The sequence below is a fragment of the Serinus canaria genome, chromosome 1A, assembly GCF_022539315.1.
Source record: "Serinus canaria isolate serCan28SL12 chromosome 1A, serCan2020, whole genome shotgun sequence".
Classification (NCBI taxonomy): Eukaryota; Metazoa; Chordata; class Aves; order Passeriformes; family Fringillidae; genus Serinus; species Serinus canaria.
In genome coordinates this window covers 61,529,634-61,549,626 of record NC_066314.1, presented here as the reverse complement: position 1 = coordinate 61,549,626, position 19,993 = coordinate 61,529,634, and the positions used below count along the sequence as shown (strand labels likewise).

The 19,993-nt window shown below is 42.1% G+C and overlaps 1 protein-coding gene across 4 annotated transcripts in view; it reads right to left on the bottom strand.

The window, feature by feature from the left end:
- The window catches only part of TBXAS1 (thromboxane A synthase 1), a 239,627-nt gene extending 220,981 nt beyond the window's left edge, over positions 1–18,646 (bottom strand). For 2 of the 4 annotated variants that reach the window (XM_009094179.4, XM_050970054.1), the window contains exons 1-2: positions 10,744–10,980; positions 7,887–8,094 (exon numbers count right to left, since the gene is read on the bottom strand). In XM_009094179.4, the coding sequence (XP_009092427.3) occupies positions 7,887–7,984 (98 nt within the window). In that variant the 5' untranslated portion in view covers positions 7,985–8,094; positions 10,744–10,980. Of the gene's footprint in view, positions 1–7,886; positions 8,095–10,743; positions 10,983–18,618 lie in introns of those variants that run through there. The other 2 variants (XM_030238652.2, XM_050970055.1) reach the window with 2 other exon arrangements.
- Between the last annotated feature and the right edge of the window lie 1,347 nt (positions 18,647–19,993).

The window sequence follows — 19,993 nt, the reverse complement described above, 5'->3', positions numbered from 1 at the left end:
TTTCATTTAAGAGGGAGCACAGGCAGGCTGGCAGGACACTTTGTGAGCTATCTGAAAGAGGAGTGACAAAAATCCACACACCTTGGAGCACAGGAGGAACAACCAGTCCCCCCAGTGCAGGGCAGTCACAGGAACTGCAGTATGCACCCCTGGGGTTCAGGGAAGAGCAGAGCTCAGGGCACCCATGAGAACTTTGCAGCAGACCTGAGAGGCCCCTCTGAGCCTGGCAATTAAATGCAGACACAGCAAGAGACAGCCCCAGTGCCATGGATGGAGTGCTGCACTGCTTGCAGAGCCTTCTCTCTGAGGAAGATGTTCACATTGCCTTCTCCCATCATCTAATTTCAATTCCATTTAAAGCACCACCAGCAGGGTATTAAGTTCCTTGTGTTCCATGTCAGCAGATGGAGGCAGGAGCTCCTAGAAGATAACTTGGAGTACCCAAAATGAGTTTGAAAGGGGCCCAAATATCCCCAAGTTAAACAAAGCTACCTACCCAAAGGCAAAGACCAGATCAAAAGTTAGAACCAAACTGCACGTCCAGAAGAGCTGAGTGAAGCTCCAGAGCAGGTTCCCGGGCAGAAGCTGCCTGATGGAGAAGTCAGAGTCCTTCCCTCCCCTGCTGCTCTCTGCTGCCTGTGCAGCCCAGCTGACACCAGACCCAGGCCATTCCACAGGAGGTGGAAGCAGAAATTGGATTGCTCAGGGACTGAGCCCAGCTCCTGCTTGCCCTTGAGCTATTTGTGTGCATTATCCAGCTTTGCAGCTCGCTCCACTGGACATGGATCTGGAGACCATAGAAGAACACAGATAAATATACCAGTTTTGTGAAAGGAAGCCATCCCAGCCCTGTAGGTCTGCCTTCACATACTATTAAGATTCCAGTCTCCACACACCAAAATCAAACTATGCTTTAATTTGGGATTTAATGGGGAAAGGCATGAAAAAGTTCAGGGAAAAACAAAAACCACAAGGAATTAACAGGCTGGAGATTGAGTTTTTTACACAGAGTTTTTAGGATAAAGTGCACCTTCACAAAAGCAAAAAGCTCAACAACCACTTGAGGGCCTTCAAATAAACACTGCTGGACATGTAATCTCTAAACTGAAAACAAAACAAAATGAGCAGAGACAGTTTCTGAGTTCTGAAGTGCAAAACCAAGGCAAAACCAAAGCTGCACAGCGTGAAAGGCCCAACGCTTGTCTGGCTAACCAAGGGGTTATAACACTTGTCAGGCTAACCAAGGGGTTATAACACTTGTCTGGCTAACCAAGGGGTTATAACACTTGTCGGATAACCAAGGGGTTATAACACTTCTCTGTCTAACCAAGGGGTTATAACACTTGTCTGGATAACCAAGGGGTTATAACACTTGTCTGGCTAACCAAGGGGTTATAACACTTGTCTGGCTAACCAAGGGGTTATAACACTTCTCTGTCTAACCAAGGGGTTATAACACTTGTCTGGATAACCAAGGGGTTATAACACTTCTCTGTCTAACCAAGGGGTTATAACTCTTGTCTGGATAACAGGTGTTAATCACACTTGCCTGGCTAACCAAGAGGTGGTTTATAAACACTTGTCGGCTACCAAGGGGTTATACACTTGTCCTGGATAAACCAAGGGTTTAACACTTGTCTGTCTAACCAAGGGTTATAACACTTGTCGGCGACACCAAGGGTTATAAACCCTTGTCTGGATAACCAAGGGGGTTATAACTCTTGTCTGGATAACCAAGGGTTATAACTCTGGTCTGGATAACCCAGGGGGTTATAAACACTTCTCTGTCTAACCAAGGGGTTATACTCCTTGTCTGGATAACCAAGGGTTAGAACACTTCTCTTTCTAACGACCAAGTGTTATAACTCTTGTCTGGAATAACCAGGGGTGATAACACTTGTCTGCACCCGGGGTTATACACTTGTCTGTCTACCAAGGGGTTATAACCACTTGTCTGGAGACCCGGGGTATAACTCTTGTCTGGATAACCAGGTTATAACACTTGTCTGGTAACCAAGTGGGTTTATAACTCTTGTCTGGGATAACAAGGTTATACACTTCTCTGTCTAACCAAGGGTTATAAACTCTTGTCTTGGATAACCAGGGGTTATAACACTGTCTGTCTAAACCAAGGTTTATAACACTTGTCTGGATAACCAAGGGGTTATAACAGCCTCTGAGGATACCCCAGAGAACCTAGGGATCTGAAGCTGCAATAGCAACAGGAGAAAACTGTTCTGCCTCTTCCTCCAAAAGTAAGATAACTTTGCATAATCAGGGCACTGAGTGAACTCCATTCTGGATGACCAAATCTACACAAATCTACTTTGTTTTCAGAGAAATAAAGTATTTAGTCATATGTGGTATGGCGCTTTTCCAAATTATAATTCAGTAATTTATTCTGTTCCTTCTCAACCTTTCCTAGAGATGCTTGATTTAGCTCAAAGACAAGGCCACATATTGCACAGCTGTGGGATCAAATCATGTTTGACACATTAGTGGGAATTACAGATTTTCTTGATGTGAAACTGCATGACAAAGAGAATTCAGAATCTTTTAGGTGTCCTGTCATCAACAGCAGTTTGCTGGTGTTTCCTGTTGAGTTAGATCCTTCTAGCTTTTCTGGGATATTTGAACAAAGGGGAGGGAAGCAGAATGATTTCCACTGATAATGGCCATTTTAGGGGGAAAAAAATAAAAATAAAAAAAACCCACACCAGCTGGGGTTAACAGAATATTAAAACCCCCAAAACTTCCCAGCCTTCTGACCTTGCAAACCTGATGCTGGGTGCACTGCAAACTGAGAAGCTACAAGGCTGTAGCAGGGAAAGGCTCCTTAGGGACCATACCCTGAGATCCCAGCTCAGAGGTCAGGCTTTGCTGGTCAGGAGGATGTGGCAGACAGAGACAATCCAGCAGCCAGAGTCCAGCAGCAGTGCAGGAGCACCAACCCCTGAGCACTCTGTGTCTGCAGTGCTGTGCCTTCTGCCAGGCTTTGACACCTGAGATAGGATGCCTCTCTGAACCTCTCACCTCAAAGAGACTGATATAAGAGCAGAGCTGTGTGTCCTTCTGTTTGTTGGTGCTCCACACCCAGGCCTGTTCCCAGCCATAGTGGTCCTACCAGTCATGTGCCTTGGATGGCAGCAGTGGCAGGTGGAAAAGTTAGGGCCTACCTACTCACCCAGAAAGGATGCAAGTTTTGTAGTGCCTGTGCCTGAATCTGTCCAGAAGTATTATCTGGATGGGTGAAAATAACTTTCTCCCCTTATGCCTGCACTCAGACCATAAACCTAGAGCTCTAGCTGTCAAATATCATTTGTAAACAGTGATATTTTGAGGGGCAAAAGTTGGTCCAAGATCTAGTATTAGGTGGCATTTACTTTAGAAAAAAAAAGAAGTTTTAGCTAACTCAACCCAAAACTGTAAGGTTCTCCAAAACCAGAATGAATCTTTTGCTGGAGAAAGATTACCCCTAAGCTTTCCCTTTAGAGCCCTTTCCAAAACCACAGAAGCAAAGTAATGCCAAGCAAGCAATGGTATTGAAGTCACCTGTATGTAAGTACTACCTTGTTCTGAGATCAGCTTGTGATGTGGTTCAGTGCAGGTATGGCCCCAAGTGAAGAACTCTAACACATGTGCCCCGTTGCCTTAGTATGGCAAAAGACTGCATGCAAAAGACTTCAGGTCAGAGGAAGAAAAATATTGAGTTTATTTTTCATTCTTTTTTATCAGACTGCAAATTCTTTGGGTCAAGACTGACTTGTTCTGCACTGGGTGGGTAGTACCTTGATCTAGGGAGATCCCAATCTCTTAGTCTCTATACTTGTCTCTAGCACAAGTAATCATTAATATTACTTCCATGTAAAAATGACATCTTTCTGAATTACTTAGCTTTTCAGAAACAGACAGAAACACCACTAGTTTATGTTTTGCTATGTTTGAAAGCATGCAATTAGACACGGCTCTTACAAACATAAACAAACACTCCCATCCAACCTCCATGTTTCTAAAAAACCCCAGGTTTGTTTAGACAAGGGGTTGATAATCCAGTTTGAACACAGGTATCTGAATGCTGTGACAGCTTCTTCATAATACTCAGCTTATGGTACATTAAACTTTAAAGCAAGATAAACTCCTGCTTTCATTTTATCAAACATCTACCCAGACAGCAAAAAGAAAGACACAAAGCAATGTTTGCAGCTACAGCCAAGCATGGGATATCCAACTCAGCATATGTTTGAAATGAAAATGAACAATATGTTGCATAGATATACTACTGTATTTTTCAATTGAGAATATCACTGGGATTTGTAAATGTTAAACTCATTCTTCCCTTAAGAGTTTGGTTTTATTTCATGCCTAAAAAAACCCCCTGAGATTCACAGAGATTAGGCAAATAGAGACAGCAGTGCTTGCAATTGAGAAAGAAAGTGTTCTTAAGAGAAACTGCTCTGATAATCAGTTTGGGTGGAAGAAATCACAGGGTAGGACACAGACAAGACATTTTTAAAGAGTGCTAAGTGTTGTGCCACTGGTACTACTGAACTTTGGTAGTTAGCCATATTATGCCTTTTTGTGGTCAATAAAGCAGCAACCTGCCTATCACAATATTAATGATGTAGCAACAGACATCCAAGAATCCATGATAAGAAACATGCAAGAGACTTTTACAGAGAACAAGTAGACAGAATGGGGAGGGTAGCAGATGACTAAATCCTTCAGGAATGGGGGATAGCAAAGAGGCTTGAGCAGCCTCTTAATTTAACAGATTACCAAAAAACCAACTTCCCATTCAAATCCAAACAGACTATGTACCAAAAAGCTTCACAGGGCTTTCTACTCCCAACATTTCATCGACTACCTTGCAAAGCCTCTCCTTAGAGCTGACTTAAGGTAGAAGACAAACACTGAGAAATTATAGTTGCTTCCACTGATTTAAAATTGACACATTACACTACAAGCATCACCTTCATATTACACTGAAGACAACGCATGAGAAACCAGAGATGTGTTATTACATGATTTGTTATAAAGAGTTATTATGTTCATTGTAGCATAAACAACAGCCCAAAAATTATCAAATCGTCCCAGTTTCTAAGACTTGTATAGGGAAGCTTCAAGTCTTTCTTTAGAGAACTTGTTTCTAAGACTTGTAAACAAGGACTTGTATCTTCCCAATAAGTTAATTTTTATGCAGCTGCAACCTCTGCTCCCCTTCCCAATCAACCCTTTCTTCCCTCCCTCTTTCATATGACCTCACCATACCCAAAAATGTGAAGAGATTGGTTTTATCACAGTTTAGCAAGATACCACCTGCCAGCTGAGCTGTGACAAATCCCAGCTGGCCTTACAATGCACACACTCACAGGGACTGAGGCTGAGTGATGGACAGCAGCTCAAGGCTGTCATTTAAACCACTGAGTACCCCCTATCCATGAAAACTGTGCTGAGGAAAGAGCTCAGTAAGATGAATGTTGCCATGACCACGTTCCTATTCTAGTGTGCATTAGATCTTTTTACTCTCTCCTCTACCTGCAATTGCCTTCTGTTGAGCCTTGCTAAGCCTTTTACAGCTAACCAGGTGGACAAACTCGTTCTTTGTACTCACACAACAGTTGGCACAACGTGACCCCAATCAATCATACGCTACTGCCACAACAAAATTTACAACAGCAAATATTCATTCCTCCCTTTCCCCTGGACTGCCCTCCTGAAGAGACACAATCCTGGAGGAAAAAGCTAAAAAAGTAATAATTCAGTAGTTATTAAAAAATTAGGATAAGGCTTATGAAGAAAACCTCAAAGGAACCTTAAGAGTTATTACTTTATTATTACTCCTGCCATACACAACACTCATGTTTTCTAACTCTTAGAAGAGCCAGAGAATCAGATATGCAACATGATTGTAACAAAAACATTTTCTGGAATTAGAGACCTGCATTTCTATTAGCAACCATTTTACACACTTAATGTTTAAATAGTTCCTTGAACCCAAGGTTTCAGTCATGAATAAAGGAAGATGTGTGCATGCATTGAGTTTTACTGATTTGTTTAAACACTCAGGTAGTATAAAAAATTTCAACAAAATAGACTCAAATTAGAAAGTTGACAAGTTTGAACAACTACCACACTTGCAGATGTGCTTCAAGTCTTTAACCTTACAGGCTCAGGCACTGCACTGTTCTGAGATAAATAGATGTGAACAGCTCAGCCACCAGGCAAACCTACCAACAGCCCATAGCTTATTTCATTGCAAGCTTAATAACTGCCAGCTTCCCATTGGAAGAGTGATCTATAGGCACCTGTATTTAATAAACTACTTAAAATTAAACTTGAATCTGTAGATCAGCAAGATTGGTTAGTTGTAACCTTTTACAAGTATAAAACACTTTTTCCATATAAAACTTCTGCAGCCTTTTCTTGATGCTTTCACAGAACTCACCTTCAGCCAGGAAAGCAGACACACTGAATGGGGTGTCTCTACTGTTAGACAATTTCCCACCTCACTGCTAAGTTGAACTTTTTGAAACTTTTATGGCAGGCCCTCAATTCAGCAGTAACTGACCACAGCCATGAGTCTGGTTTAACTCTGCAATTAGAGTTAGCTTTGTTTATGGCAAGACCAAATGTGCACTAAAAAAATCCATGTCTTAACTTCAAGGGGAGGAACAGCCTTTCCTAAACTGAACCAGAAAATGAGGCCCTGGGCAACACACACCAGGCAGTACCAAAGATTTACAAGGAGCAGTTCCGGGTCTTTGGAGATCTCGGCACATCCGGACATGAGCTGTGGGGAAGTATCAGGCTATTTCAAATGATTCACAGGTGGCCAGACCTCACCAGCTCATCTCCTGCTTTTCTGAACTGAGGATGTGCCTCTGTCCTCCCTCCTTCCCCCTTAAGCTCCCAGAGATGTCACAGGTCTACAGCTGAACAGCATGGTCCTAATGATCTAGAGCTACTGTTCTTTTTCCCAATAAAAATCAGAGGAGGTAGGACTTGGATGTTTGCAAGTATTTGGGCAGATCTTGTAAAGAAAGCAGGCTCACCCACCTATTTGATACAGCAACACATGTCAGATATAGGTTTGACTCTTATCTGTCATTTACATTGCTACAACAATTGTGCTTAACTCATGGTGCCATCACTATTCTCTTCCTGATTAGCTTTAGATTTTTTGTGGATTTTTGTTTTTTCCTGCAACAGTCCCTGAGACCTTTTCTTGAAAACTCATACAATTGAGAAAACCCCCATTATTTTACTGGAAGGCAGGATTTGAAGAAAAATGCAAGTGACAAATCAGAAAAACACTCCCAGTTCAGCTAATATAATTTCTGAAAGAAATTTTCAGGATGGGGGGGAGGATTTTTTTTTTTAAAATTCAGCACAGCTCACTGTATTGCCTACTGTGCTACCCATTACAGCTGCTGTTATTCTGATTTGTGTCTACTAGTCAGTGTGGAAAGAACAAGAGAGGAAATTCAAGAAGCAGTCTAAGTGTCTGTAGACTTAAGCCAAAGAACAAGTGTGCAGCACAGCAGAGAGAAGAGGTCCAACAAGTATTTGGTGAATCAAATACGTGAACCAATGTTCCCGCTGCCCAAAGAAATTAATAGGAAACCAAAAAATAACTTCTTAACTTAAATGATCATTTTTGTTAGCAGTTGGTAAAGCACTTACAAGACAATATTGCAAGGAGAGAATTATCTAAAAGCATAGTGAGTTTTGTATTTATTGCACTCTCTGCTTCCAAACCAACTCCCCCTCCATTTCCCTCCTAGGAAATTACCTTCCAGTTTCCCCTCATGGATACGACTCTACAGATGCTGGGTTTCAGCAGGGTTTGTGTCTGATGTGCAACCCATCTCACTGCTCTCACTTACCAATACAGCAGGACCAGGAAGACTGCCAGCAAAGCCAGGGTGGCTGTGGTACTGTTCATTTCTAGAGAGGCAAGTGCCAGACGATCTACAGGCTCCATTCTCCTCCACCACAGCTGCAGCCTTGAGTGCTGTGTGCAGGGGAAAGCCTCCACAAGGGCTGATAAAGCCTTCCACAGCTAAAGGAATGACATCTGCAGCGAAACAGGAACTGAGAGAGCAAAAACATATCATCACAAACGGCAAACCTTTCCTCTTCTCATCAACTGCACACTCTGAGGCAGAACTTGAAGGTTCTCTGAATGGCAGAATGGAGCAATTTCCCCCCTCCCACTGTTGTTGACTCTCACGCCAGTAAATATTTACATACCCACCGCTTGAGACATCAGCATTGCTGAATGGTTTTTTAGACCTCAAGTACAGGAATCTGGGAAATAAATGGGGAAGACAGCCTGACCATGTTACAAATCATGGAAGAAAAATATAGAGCCACTTCAGGGGTGTCCTGACATACAAACAGTGGAGTTCTCTAAAGTAATTAAAATAGAGCATTTTTCCAATATGAAACTTCATTAGCACTTAATTTCCAAGCTGGTGATACCTTGTAAGAATGGAACAAAGTAAACTTTACCACAACTAGAAGGAGGAATTAGAGGAAAGCTGGTCTAATGTGACTTCTGGAATGCATATAAAGAAAGACCAAATGAGCAGAAAACTCCAATTTTTTTGGGGTAGTACCAGATCCATAAGTCAGCATCTGCCACACTGGTGAGTCCACACAGACAGCACTGTTTGTCTGTATCACCTCAACTTCACGAGGGCCACAGCAAATTTTCCTGGCTCAGTGCACTGTCCTCCTGGAGATATCACTAACCAGCCTCTCCAGAGATACTTTGGCTACCCTTACAAATAGCTGTATTTCTAATATCAGGTTTAAGAACAATATGGTCAAATCTACCATCTCTGCCCTGTGGCACAGTCAGGCTGCCACAGCCCCGTGAACAACCTGCACACAACCATCAAGTTTTGACTGCAGTTCTGGAAATGGTTTGTTCACTGTATATGAATTCTTCAGCTTTTTTCCATATTTTCCTGCCTGCAAACCTCAAGCCTGTTTCAAGCATCTGATCCAGTCCAATTAGAAAGGTAAACCAAAGAACACACCTTGGAGCACTTCTACAGGATAAGTCCACCAACCTGTTATACACTAAAGTAACCAAATTCCACGAGCAAAAAAAATCTTCAGGACAACAACATCAGAAGCAACAGCTTGCATGTAAACCTCTACCATGACAAAACTCCCTGAACTGTCCAGTATTGTTTGTTACTTAAGAAACTATAAATTCTCATATATGTGCTTCGGAGTTTCCACCCATCCTAAAAAACCTATTTGAAAGATAAGGAAATCAACGCTATACAAAAATTTGGTTTGTGAATTATATGGTAACCTTGAGAACCAGAAATTCTGTAAAATCTGATTCTCATAACACACCTGATGAAGAGTGGTTTCTTCTCTGACTACCCCAATACAATAGCTTAGATTTAATGTGCAAGGCTTCTTCAATATCACTGTATTACACTTCCTGCTTTTATCAGAGAAGTTAATAATATAGGTATCAAAAAAGTAAAGTCTTTAACACAATGGAGTTTAATTTTAAGAAGATTTGGCTCTACTCTAAGTGAATCACTGCTATTTTGGTTCTTCATGCTTCACAACTGCATTAATTCCCTTCCAGCCTCAGATCCTTACAGAACAAGGAGAAGGTGTTAACCAGCTCATCAGCTCTGCAGAATAGCGAGGAAGCTCACAGAAAACCTTGCTGCAGGTATTAACAACTCCACTGCTATTCTAGGTCAATAATAGCTCTGCTGGTTTGCTGCTGCTCCTGGAAAGTTCTGCAAGAACAACTCCAACAAGATTTAACACCAGTGACACAAGGAATTAATCAGTGGGCACAAGCTAATCCCAAAAACAACCAATCCTGTGGGACTTTCAGAAAAAGAAAAAAATCAAACATTGATATGCATCCAAGTCTTTTCTAAAAGACTTCTTTTCTTTTCTTCTTTCTTTTCCAAAAGATTTGTCTTTTCTTCTTCTACCACAAGGGAAGAAGGCAAGAAATAATATTCCAATTTTACTTTATTTGGCTTTTTAATAAAAGACATTTTTCAGCATATAGAGGACAGATGTTCCCTTATTAAAATCAACTGCACGACTCCTATCAGCACACACAGGTCAAATAGAGACCTCACTTGTTTTTTAAGAAGCACTGGAGTCTTTTCCCAGTCACACTGAGAGACAGGAGGTATGAGTAGTTCTTAACCATATGCTTAAGAAAGAAAATAGGGTCTCACATCAGAATCCAGTTTGGAATGGAATCTCACATCAGAAAAAAAACAGAGTCTCACATCAGAATCCAGTTTGGAAAAGAACACATAATTAAGCTTTTTTTTTTTTTTTTGCTTTTCTTTTCATCCTTCTCTGCTGTTGATGGTGGGGTTTGTTTTGTTTTACTTTTTAAGCCTCATCACCTGTTTCTTGCTGGAGGTTTTTAACTTAGCACCTCCGACCATTAAGAAGGGTGGCAAGCATTGACTCTAAAACCTGCCTGGAGCACTTCTCATCACAGACAGAGGCACTTACAGTTATCATCTTGGAGTTAGGGACCTCAGCTCTCTGAAGAGTCACATAAATCCACATGATACTTGTTGGGGGGAAAGGAGTCAGGGATACAAGAGCAATGACAACAAGCTATTTATCAATCCTGACAATTCTCTTTACAAGTTGGTTTTTTTTTTTTTTTTATGTGAGAAATATCATCCTCATTAAGGCTTAATAGCACAGATATTTCGCACCAACCTCCAAGTCCTTTTTGCGGAGTCACGCTGGCCAGCATGGTGACAGTATCAAGGAACTAGGGTGACAAAGTCCTCCCTCAGGGCAGGCTGGAGGAAGACAGAGACAAGCAGAAGAGAGCCTTTTCCTGTCAGATGCTGTGAGTCAGCAGCAGTGCCTGCATTTGCATCCACAAGGCTTCCCTCAAGAATCACCCACCATGGTTTGCAGCTCCTTGACACGGTGCCATCCACGCTCTTCTCTTCCGTGGCAATTAAATTCCACAGGTCACCCCCTCATTCATCACAAAACCTGCTGACTAAAACCTGCACTGAAGGGACCCATCTCAGCTCCATTCCCCACCAATGCCTGGGAGCTCCCCAGCAAACAGCAGAAGGAGTTTGGTGCTGAGCAGCCAGGGCTGCAGCCTGCACACACGCCAGCAGCAGCAGCAGCAGCTATTAAACAGGGAAGTGCATAATAGCATCCAAAGTCTGAGGCTGAATTGTTCCTCAACTAAAAAAGAACAAAAACCTGGCACCCAGACAATCCAGGTTTTACAGGAAGCCTCTGTGCCTTACAGCCCTGCCTGAGTCCAGTAATATTTTCTGCAAATGCTCTTCCAAAACAATGCATTTCAGCTTCTAAAGGAATGCAGCTGTGGCCTCAGCAATGCTAGACATACACAAGCATTGTTCCAACATGAAGTACAGAGTTTATTAAAAAGCAGGATTATAGACCTTCCCAGTAAGCCTAAATCACGTTAAGGATTTTGACCTGTCCTCAAAGCATATCAAATGGAAAGTGTAGTCTCATCTTTCAAGAGCTACTGACTACACCAGCTAGACTAACCACATACTCCTGCTAATGACCAAATTCAATTCCTTTTCTGCTATTCTACCTCATATATTTTAGGTCTATAATAATCTAATTAGGGCTGAGCCACACCAGCTTCATGATAGATGAAGGAAGTCCAGGAAGATGTTACATTTTAATTTTATAGCAGTTTGTGTCTATAGAAATTTATAGCACAGTCTTCAGATCAACAAAATTCTGCTACAGACAGCTTAGCCACAACATACTGCAGACAAAATACCACAGAACAGCTTAAAAAAGAGATTAATCAGGGACTAGTTTATGTATAAGCTTTAACAAAGCCCATGTAACAAAATGTGTAAAGTATATATGATGATAATTTATCTTAAAGCAAAAACCTTTCCAGAGCCAAAATGAATTCTCAATGTCTTGAAGGTAGACCAATCAAAAAAAAAAAAAATTCCAGAGGCATTTTTCACAGAGGTTTTACTTCTTTTTTTTTTTTTTTCCAATTCAAAACAACCTTAATATCCAAAGTACTGTGAATAATAATGTATTGGAATAGAGGGATTTACAATGGCCATCTGTGACTTAATTATTGCTATCCTTGTTCAAGGATTGATTAAGCAGTTTAATCAGACGATTCTGTACTCCTGCATGATAAACTATGACAAACTACCCAACAGACAGACCGCCAAGGCATCAGAGCCTACTAATAAACATCCTTGCTCTACTTTCAGAACAGACAGGGGCACCAAAAGCATACCGTGAGCTCATGGGAGATTCTTGAGTCACCTTGAATAAAGTCCCTCCAATAAAGTGGATCTCCAAAGGCAAACACAGTCACTGTAAAACCACACTGAGGAGGCCACTTTCATGACACTTCTGACTGAGCAGCAGAAAGATACACTTTTACACTCACATTGTTTTGCCAAGTCAGAACCTGGTTATATTAACCTAAATGCTTCTCAGGAAACAGGCATGCAGTTTAAAATTCTAGGAAAGCTAAAAATATTATTCAAACTTGTACTTCACAAACAAATTTAATCTAAGCTGCCTAAAAGTTATGGTACTTCAAACACAGTCAGTATCTTAGAGTCTAAAAAACTCATTATGCTAAGTAAATGTAGTGCCACTGTACTAAGTCCCCTCTAAAGCAACAAGCTGTGAGATATCCTAGTTATTTCAAAGAACTCCTCTTAGAAATAGCACAGATTTTGCGGTCAAAAGGAATGACAGTTTCTTCCTCTTGCTGTGAGAGTTCAGAATGAATTTCTAAAATAAAGTTACCTTTGCTAATAGTGGCATTAAGATCTTGCAGCCCCTGTGAAATTCCAGAGAAAGCAGAAATTAGTATAACATCTGCTGCCCGTCACCAGGCATTTCTAAGCAAATTGACTTTATTAAATAATTGGTAACTTGTTTATATTTCCATAGCTTTCTTTAGAAACATTGATTGATTCAAGCAATCCTATAATTTCATTGTCCTATAAACTTGACTGGAGATAAATATGGATTTATGTTCACAGATCAATAGCAAAAGCCAAAAAAACCTGCCTAGACTAGTCTTGTAGTTGCAGAGAGACATATAAATGTTTGCAAAAACATTATGGTAAGAGCTGCAAAGTTATAATTTTTTTCTGAAGCTTGGTTTTTAAACACCATGAAAAATGCCTAAGTTTCTCTGTCTAATTGAAAAGCTACTCTAGGTGACAAACTCCAGGCTTGAATTCTCGAAACTATGTTTTGGTGCTGGATTACAGGTCAAAAGAACTGTGAAAAACTTAACAGAAGTACCTTGTTCTATAACTTAATTAAACAAACTTATAGACTAATAAAATGCATTTATCAGTACCCTGTCAAAATTCAAAATGACAACTAAGAAATGCACCAAAAGTCTCAAAAACCTTGAACCTCAGACAAGGTAAAGAGCTGTTTTTCACCTGAGGACAACCACTGTTTTTTTCAAATATCTCATGCTCCCAGAAGAAACTCCACAGACATGAATGGAGAATGTGCCCATGGGCTGTGGCCTTCAGCCTGACAAGAATGTTAGAATTCTTCCCATCTGGGAACTGTGGGCAGTATCAGCTAACCCTTTATGCCTTATCTCTGTCTAAAACCAGACGGTTTAGATGCAATTGTCCCTCTGAGATTCATAAGACAGCAAGAAGAGAGAGCAAATGAATGTTCAATGTATTAGGTGATATAGACATGGCAAAACCAGAACAGGTACTACATCTCACAACTGCCAGTAGTCTCTGCACAGAAGAGGCAGTAAATTGGCAAAAGGGAAAACAAAGGTGGCAATGAAGCAAGTCAGACTAATACTATTGCCACAGCAATGGTTCTCATACCTTGAAAAGCCCAAAAACTCTTGGTCTGCATCCACATGTAGAAATGCAACCTGACTGCAAAGAAACTCAAACTGGCAGCAAAGAGAATCACTGAGGATCAATTCTCCAGAAATTCTTTAATGGCATCTACAGAGTCACTTCTTACCACGCAGAAATATCCCTTCACAGGACATTCTCCTGGAGATCACCAGGTGCAGGGTTTGGAAATGCTGCTCTGACTCCTGCAGATGTGGCAGGGGAAGCTTTTGCCCTGTTGCCTCTCTCACCTTTGAAATTGTTTCCCATGACAAGCATTCCCAAATGACAGTAACTGCACTGTGAGTAACCATGATGAATATTCTCAGATGGCAGTAAGAGCACAAAACGTGTGGGGCACTGGAACACACAAAGCTGGGCCAGGGAGACACAGCAAACCTTCACACCATGGGGCAAACACAGGGACAACATAAAGTACCTTGAAATGCCTTATTTTCACTCACGCCCCTGTACAGAGTGTATCTGCTGCCTAAATGTATGCATCACATGATGAATAATTCTTGGCTGATCGTGCCAAATATTCCCAAAGGCCTTCTTACCCATCTGAAAGGGAGCACAGATAACTAATGTGCAAATTGCAGCCCCCTTGTACCCAGCCAAGAAGCACATGCAACATATGGGCAGCTCTACTCTGGCTCAGCCTTTTGTGCTTTCCCATTCACTGGGCTTTCTTGCTGCAGACTTTCCTTCTGACCACTTGTACACTAATTCACCAAATCAGAAATCCCTTCAGCTTCATTCTCAGCAGATTTGCTGTAGCACAGACATGCATAACCAACCGGAAAGGGGAGAGGAAAAAAAAGAAAAAGTGGAAAAAAAAAAAATTATGCAATTACAAAACCAGCACTTCCAAACCTCAAGCTCTTTCTGCACTCTTGGTTTAGTTGAGCTTTTTTCTACAGTGCTGGTTGTTCATTTGTGCAATTGTGATAAATACAGGTTTTACTGGGGGCAAGGACTGTCAAGCTCGAAGCAAGGAAAAAAGTGCTCAGAAGCTGTGAAACTCAAACGATCAGGGCTAAAATACTAATTAAACTATTTTAATTGCTCAATTTGAAAATTGCATGTTTTTCCTGCAGTCTCATGGATCTGAGAGTAAATTTGTGATTTTGGAACGCTTGAGGCTAGCAATACTTACAAAAGGGCATGAACCCAATAAGCTGACCTATTAGCCAAGGGAAAAAGGTTAAGTGGAAGACTAAATAACCTGATGTTATGAGTTGAAACAGCAAGAAAAACTTAGTCTCAACAAAACTTCAATCCTGCCGACACTCCTTTTAACTTCATCTCTCAAAGTGTACTGTAGTTGGGATCTGAGCCTAAAGTTTACAGTGTTCAGCCTCCTTCCTACCTTCTGAAGCCTTCCACCAAGTGGCAGATAAGCCCAGCCTCATATTGTAGCTGGGCTAGTGCAGGAAGGAAATGTTTCCTTCTCAGGGTATAGGGAAGTTTCTCCTCAAGAGCCCAGCTCTGTCTGTGGCAGCTCAAGCTAACTAGAAATTCCCAGGGACAAAGGGAGTTGTGATGAGCTGTAATTCAGAGGGGACCCCTGCAGATGCATGAGTATTTTAAGGGTGTAGCAAAGAATTTTTGGAAGTCTGGTGCAGGTAGATTCTCTCTGTCCTCGTGTGATGCACTCAGCTCTGTGGATGGAGACCACCAACTCCAAACATAAAATACTGTTTTTCTTTCAGTATGTAACTCCAATGAACCTTATTGGAGCACTGAGGGTACACTGAGAAGATTACACTCCTTAATGTGCAGTTACAGCTGTAATGTAAATGCAACATTGCACGCTTTCTATTATGGTTCAAGACCACTCCACTCTTCAAGACTGTTATAAACCTCAGAAAACAGGGGTTTGTAATGGAAATGCTGAAACACATAACTCTGAAAACCCCAGCAGAGAGGAAATATGGCTATAAATTCAGCTTTTCTTTTCCAGCATACACATTGGCAAGTTATGAATAATACGTATTTCTACACTTACAACAGACAGACGAGCACACTGCTCAGGGTAACCTTTGCTGTAAAGGTGGAGGATGGAAAGAGCTCAGAGTGGAAAGAGCAACCTTTCATCTTGTGTTTTGCAGAGCTGCTGCAACTACAATGATGGCATAAACCCAACAATTGAAATTTAGTGCCCTGTGCACCAGCACTGAATTTCGAATGCACTTATTTTAGAAAGAGTGTGTTATGTTTCTACAGTCAGCAAGAAAAAGACATGAGCCCCCTCAAACCCCCTCAGCTTTCTTTGTTTTAAAAAAAGACCTGACTGTTAGGATGCTGTTTAAATGACATTGCAAATCAGCTTGCTATCCACTCAAAAGCAGATATTCTATATAAATTCTTTTCTGTATATAGTCTGGTCCCTATCTTCTTAACACTACCAAGAAGCAAAATTTGCTTGTAATTGCTGAATTTGTTACTGCAAAAACCCCTGCTCTGTTTGGCAAGAAAAAGATGGGCAGGCAACTGTACTACCACTGAGGCATTTGGGGATTTCTTCAGATATTAATAGCAACTTCAAGGTGGGTCAATATAATCCCATTGGCCATATCATGCTGTGTGATTTCTGATGTGTATGAGGAAAGGAAAACTAAACCAACACAACTGCCATTTGGGAGGAGTGCTGATGTTGGGTAAACAGGGAAATCCATGCCTGGTTTGAATATTGCAGCCTGACTTTCAGATGGGGAAAGGAAGAGCAGGGAGGTCCTTCCTCCTTCAGCATCAGGAGGGAGGGGACAGAGGCCCCCACCACTGTTGCTGCCTGCACAGGGCTTGGTGCCACCACCACCATCCTCCTCCTCGGTCACCTGCCCTGCCCCAGGGTTTCAGTGGCATCCCCAGCCATCACACTTATCTGGAGACATCCTTGCAGGAGTTCTGGCACCCTGGCTTAAGCTGCCATATGTACTGTCTCTGTACAGAGAAACACTCAAAGCTCAGCAAGCATGCATGCAGATATGATCCCTGGTTTTTGTATTAGTCCTGTTCACACTTTGGGAAGTTTTTTTAATGTGTAGGGAATGCTTTCAGATTGAGATGCACCTACAAACTAATTTATATTCCAATTCAGATGAGCCCATAAGTTATTTTCTATCACAAATATATCAGCAGTGCCACTAATTGGTCTATGAGGGACACGAAAAACTTCACCTGGAAAGCAGCCCATGAGACCTCTCCATTACAGCTGCTAGAATTTTTAAGGTAATGGATTAATTGGTAGAAGGTTTACAACTTCTTACCAACACCTCTAACACTAGCTACATCATCCTCATTTCAGATCTGAGGGCACTGCATTTGACCTTTCTGCATGTTTGATTCTGATGGACACCAGCCCTTCAGCTTTCTGCATGACAGCAGCCCTGATGCCACGCCGTGCAAACCCCACACACCCAAAACTATGCCTCTCACTCACCCAGAGCTGCCAAGCCTCTCAACAGGAAGGGAATTGCCTCCCTGTCCAGACCTGTTCAGTTCAGCATTTGGCAACTTCTGCAGAGACCAACAGGAAAGCTGCTTTATTGCCATTAAAAGGGCAACACGACTCCCAGCAGAACTGAGAACTGCCTTTCACGTCTTCTCTTGGGTGACACCTTTACTAGGAGGGTCTCCTGTCTTCACTTCCACCTTTCTTGTTTAAATGTGATCTTGCACCAGTAACCTTAGCTGAAATCTCCCACTCTGTTCCCACAATTTTCAGCTGCCCACTGCCTGCTGCTTCACCCCAGCAGCAGCAGCAGCTGAGAACCAGTCTGACCATAAGTGATACAACAAATCCATGGTCTTCAGAATAATAAGTAAATTATTTGTAGGAAAGAGCCACAAGGGTATAATTGTGTCATTGAACCAAGTCTCTACACACAGGGCATTACACTTAGCCCTGGGAAGTCTGCAGTGTGTCCTTCTGCCAGGTATTTACCACAACTCTCTGGCAAATTTACACTCATCTGTAAATACCAACAGCAAGGCTGGAATAGTTTCCCAGCTGCCTGCTTGCCAGATGGTCACTGCCAAAATGCTCAGAAGTGTTTTACCTTACCCAGGAAGCACATGAAACCATTTCTTCTTCCTCTGATATCTGACCACTGCTCTGTTGTATTAAGCAGCCAGGGTAAAATGGAAGCATTTCCAAGGATTTCCACTGTGGTGGTCTTAAGAGCCTGAAACTTTGAGTTGCCTCCAGTTGAGCAAACAGCAGAGATACACTGGAAAAAGGAAATTTACACAGGCAGAGTCCATTGCAGCCACATATGCAAAACGTGTACTTGTCAATTTCTCTCTGCAAAGACCTAGAAATCAACTTAAAACGAAAAGAATACTTAAAAAGCAAGCTTAAATTTAGCAAAAGGCTGGATGCTCTAAGACCCTCATTCACTAGAGAAAGATTTACAGCCTCTCTAGGGGAGTGGGATTCCTACCCTCACTTTTTCTAAGACGGAATGATTATTTATCCCACTAACCTTTCCCTAAAGGAGCCAACACATCTAACCATGGCTGAGGGGAGAATGGCACCTCTCCCGGACCCCACACGCTGACTCTGTGCCACCAGCCAAGCCCAACTCCCATAGCCCAAGGATGCGCCACAGGCACGGCACGGCAAAGCTTCCCAGCCAAAAGCACGGGGCAAGGAGGACTAGGGCGGACCACAGGATTCACACAGAAAATCCCAGGAGATCCTTACCTTCAGCGGTCTGCCGTGCCTCCTCCAGCGGTTCCTGGTTGGGATGCCAGCCGCAGCTGCCCGGCAGCAGCCTGAGGGCAGCAGTGGGGCGCGGAGCCATCGCCGCCTCCACACAACAGACAGGTGCTGGGATAGCCGCCAGGTAAGGCCGCGGGACTACAACTCCCAGGAGCCCCCGCGCCTCCCTCCCCAGTCCCCACGGGCTGCTCCCCGCCACGCCCTCTGGGGGCTGTAGTTCCACCACCACCAGCAGCCTCTCTGGCTGACCCTCTCTTGCTGGGAAAGGAGGATTTGCGTGGCCGCAAAGGAAACTAACACTCTGAGACCTTTAGTATGTTTCTTTTTTTTAAAGTCTATTTATGTATGTCTGCATTACAAATTAAAAAAAGGCGCTATACTCAGCAAAATTTATATCTCCTGCAAGGGGAAAATGGGAAGTTAGCGTACTTCCAATTGTCTTCCTGCTTCTGGTGGGGATTCTTTGGTTTGCTGTGAAAGGAGAAGAGAAAAGTGAAAAATAAAAGCTCACAAGCAAGTATTGCCAAATAGCTTTGCAAAATCAGATGGGAAAAACTTAAATGTTCCCATACACTAATTAGTTAATGACTGGCCTCAAGCCTGCAAACGTGCCGATACTTCACTGTATCCTCCACTGAAGTGAATGCAATTGAATCTCATACTTCAGTTGTTCCAGAAACTCAAGGCCTCTAGAAATTATAAGCATGGCTTAGTAATGTTGAGATTTTAAAAATAATTAAGGGCTTACCCACATTGGGAGTTGCTGCAGAGCAGCTTCCCTTGCGTAACTCCCCTTCCCTGTGCTGGACATGAATTTCACACTAACACTGCTTTATTCTGAATTAGTTTGCCCTATGCAGGCTTTCAGTTCACAAGCTACCTTTGCCCACATTGATGGACTCATGCAAGGTAAGCCTAAATTGTGTGTTTTGTTTTTACCCTTGTGTTCAAGCATTCATTTAGGCACATGTTCCCAAAAGCTAGGCATTTCTTTTGAAAACTAGACATGAAGTTTCTCTCACAGTCACTGCTGCCCTGAATTTGGGAGATCAATAGGATCACTAAATGCCACACAAAACCCCTTTGGGAGCATGGCCCTGTTTGCCTTACTCTGAATGTTTGTTTTTCTAACACAAGTCTGTGCAAATGAGAGAAAGTTCTGCTTTCAGAGTAAAGTCTGCTCTTAGTAATTAGTCCTTGTGGGTAGCATGTTTTAACAATACTTCACAGAGAACAAAAAATTCATAATCTGTCCAGAATATAGCAAAAGCTTTAAAGTTTTTCCCAATTTTTATTATCTGCATATGCGTAACAAAATATCAACAATGCTAATGTACAAGGAGCCAGATTTCTACCA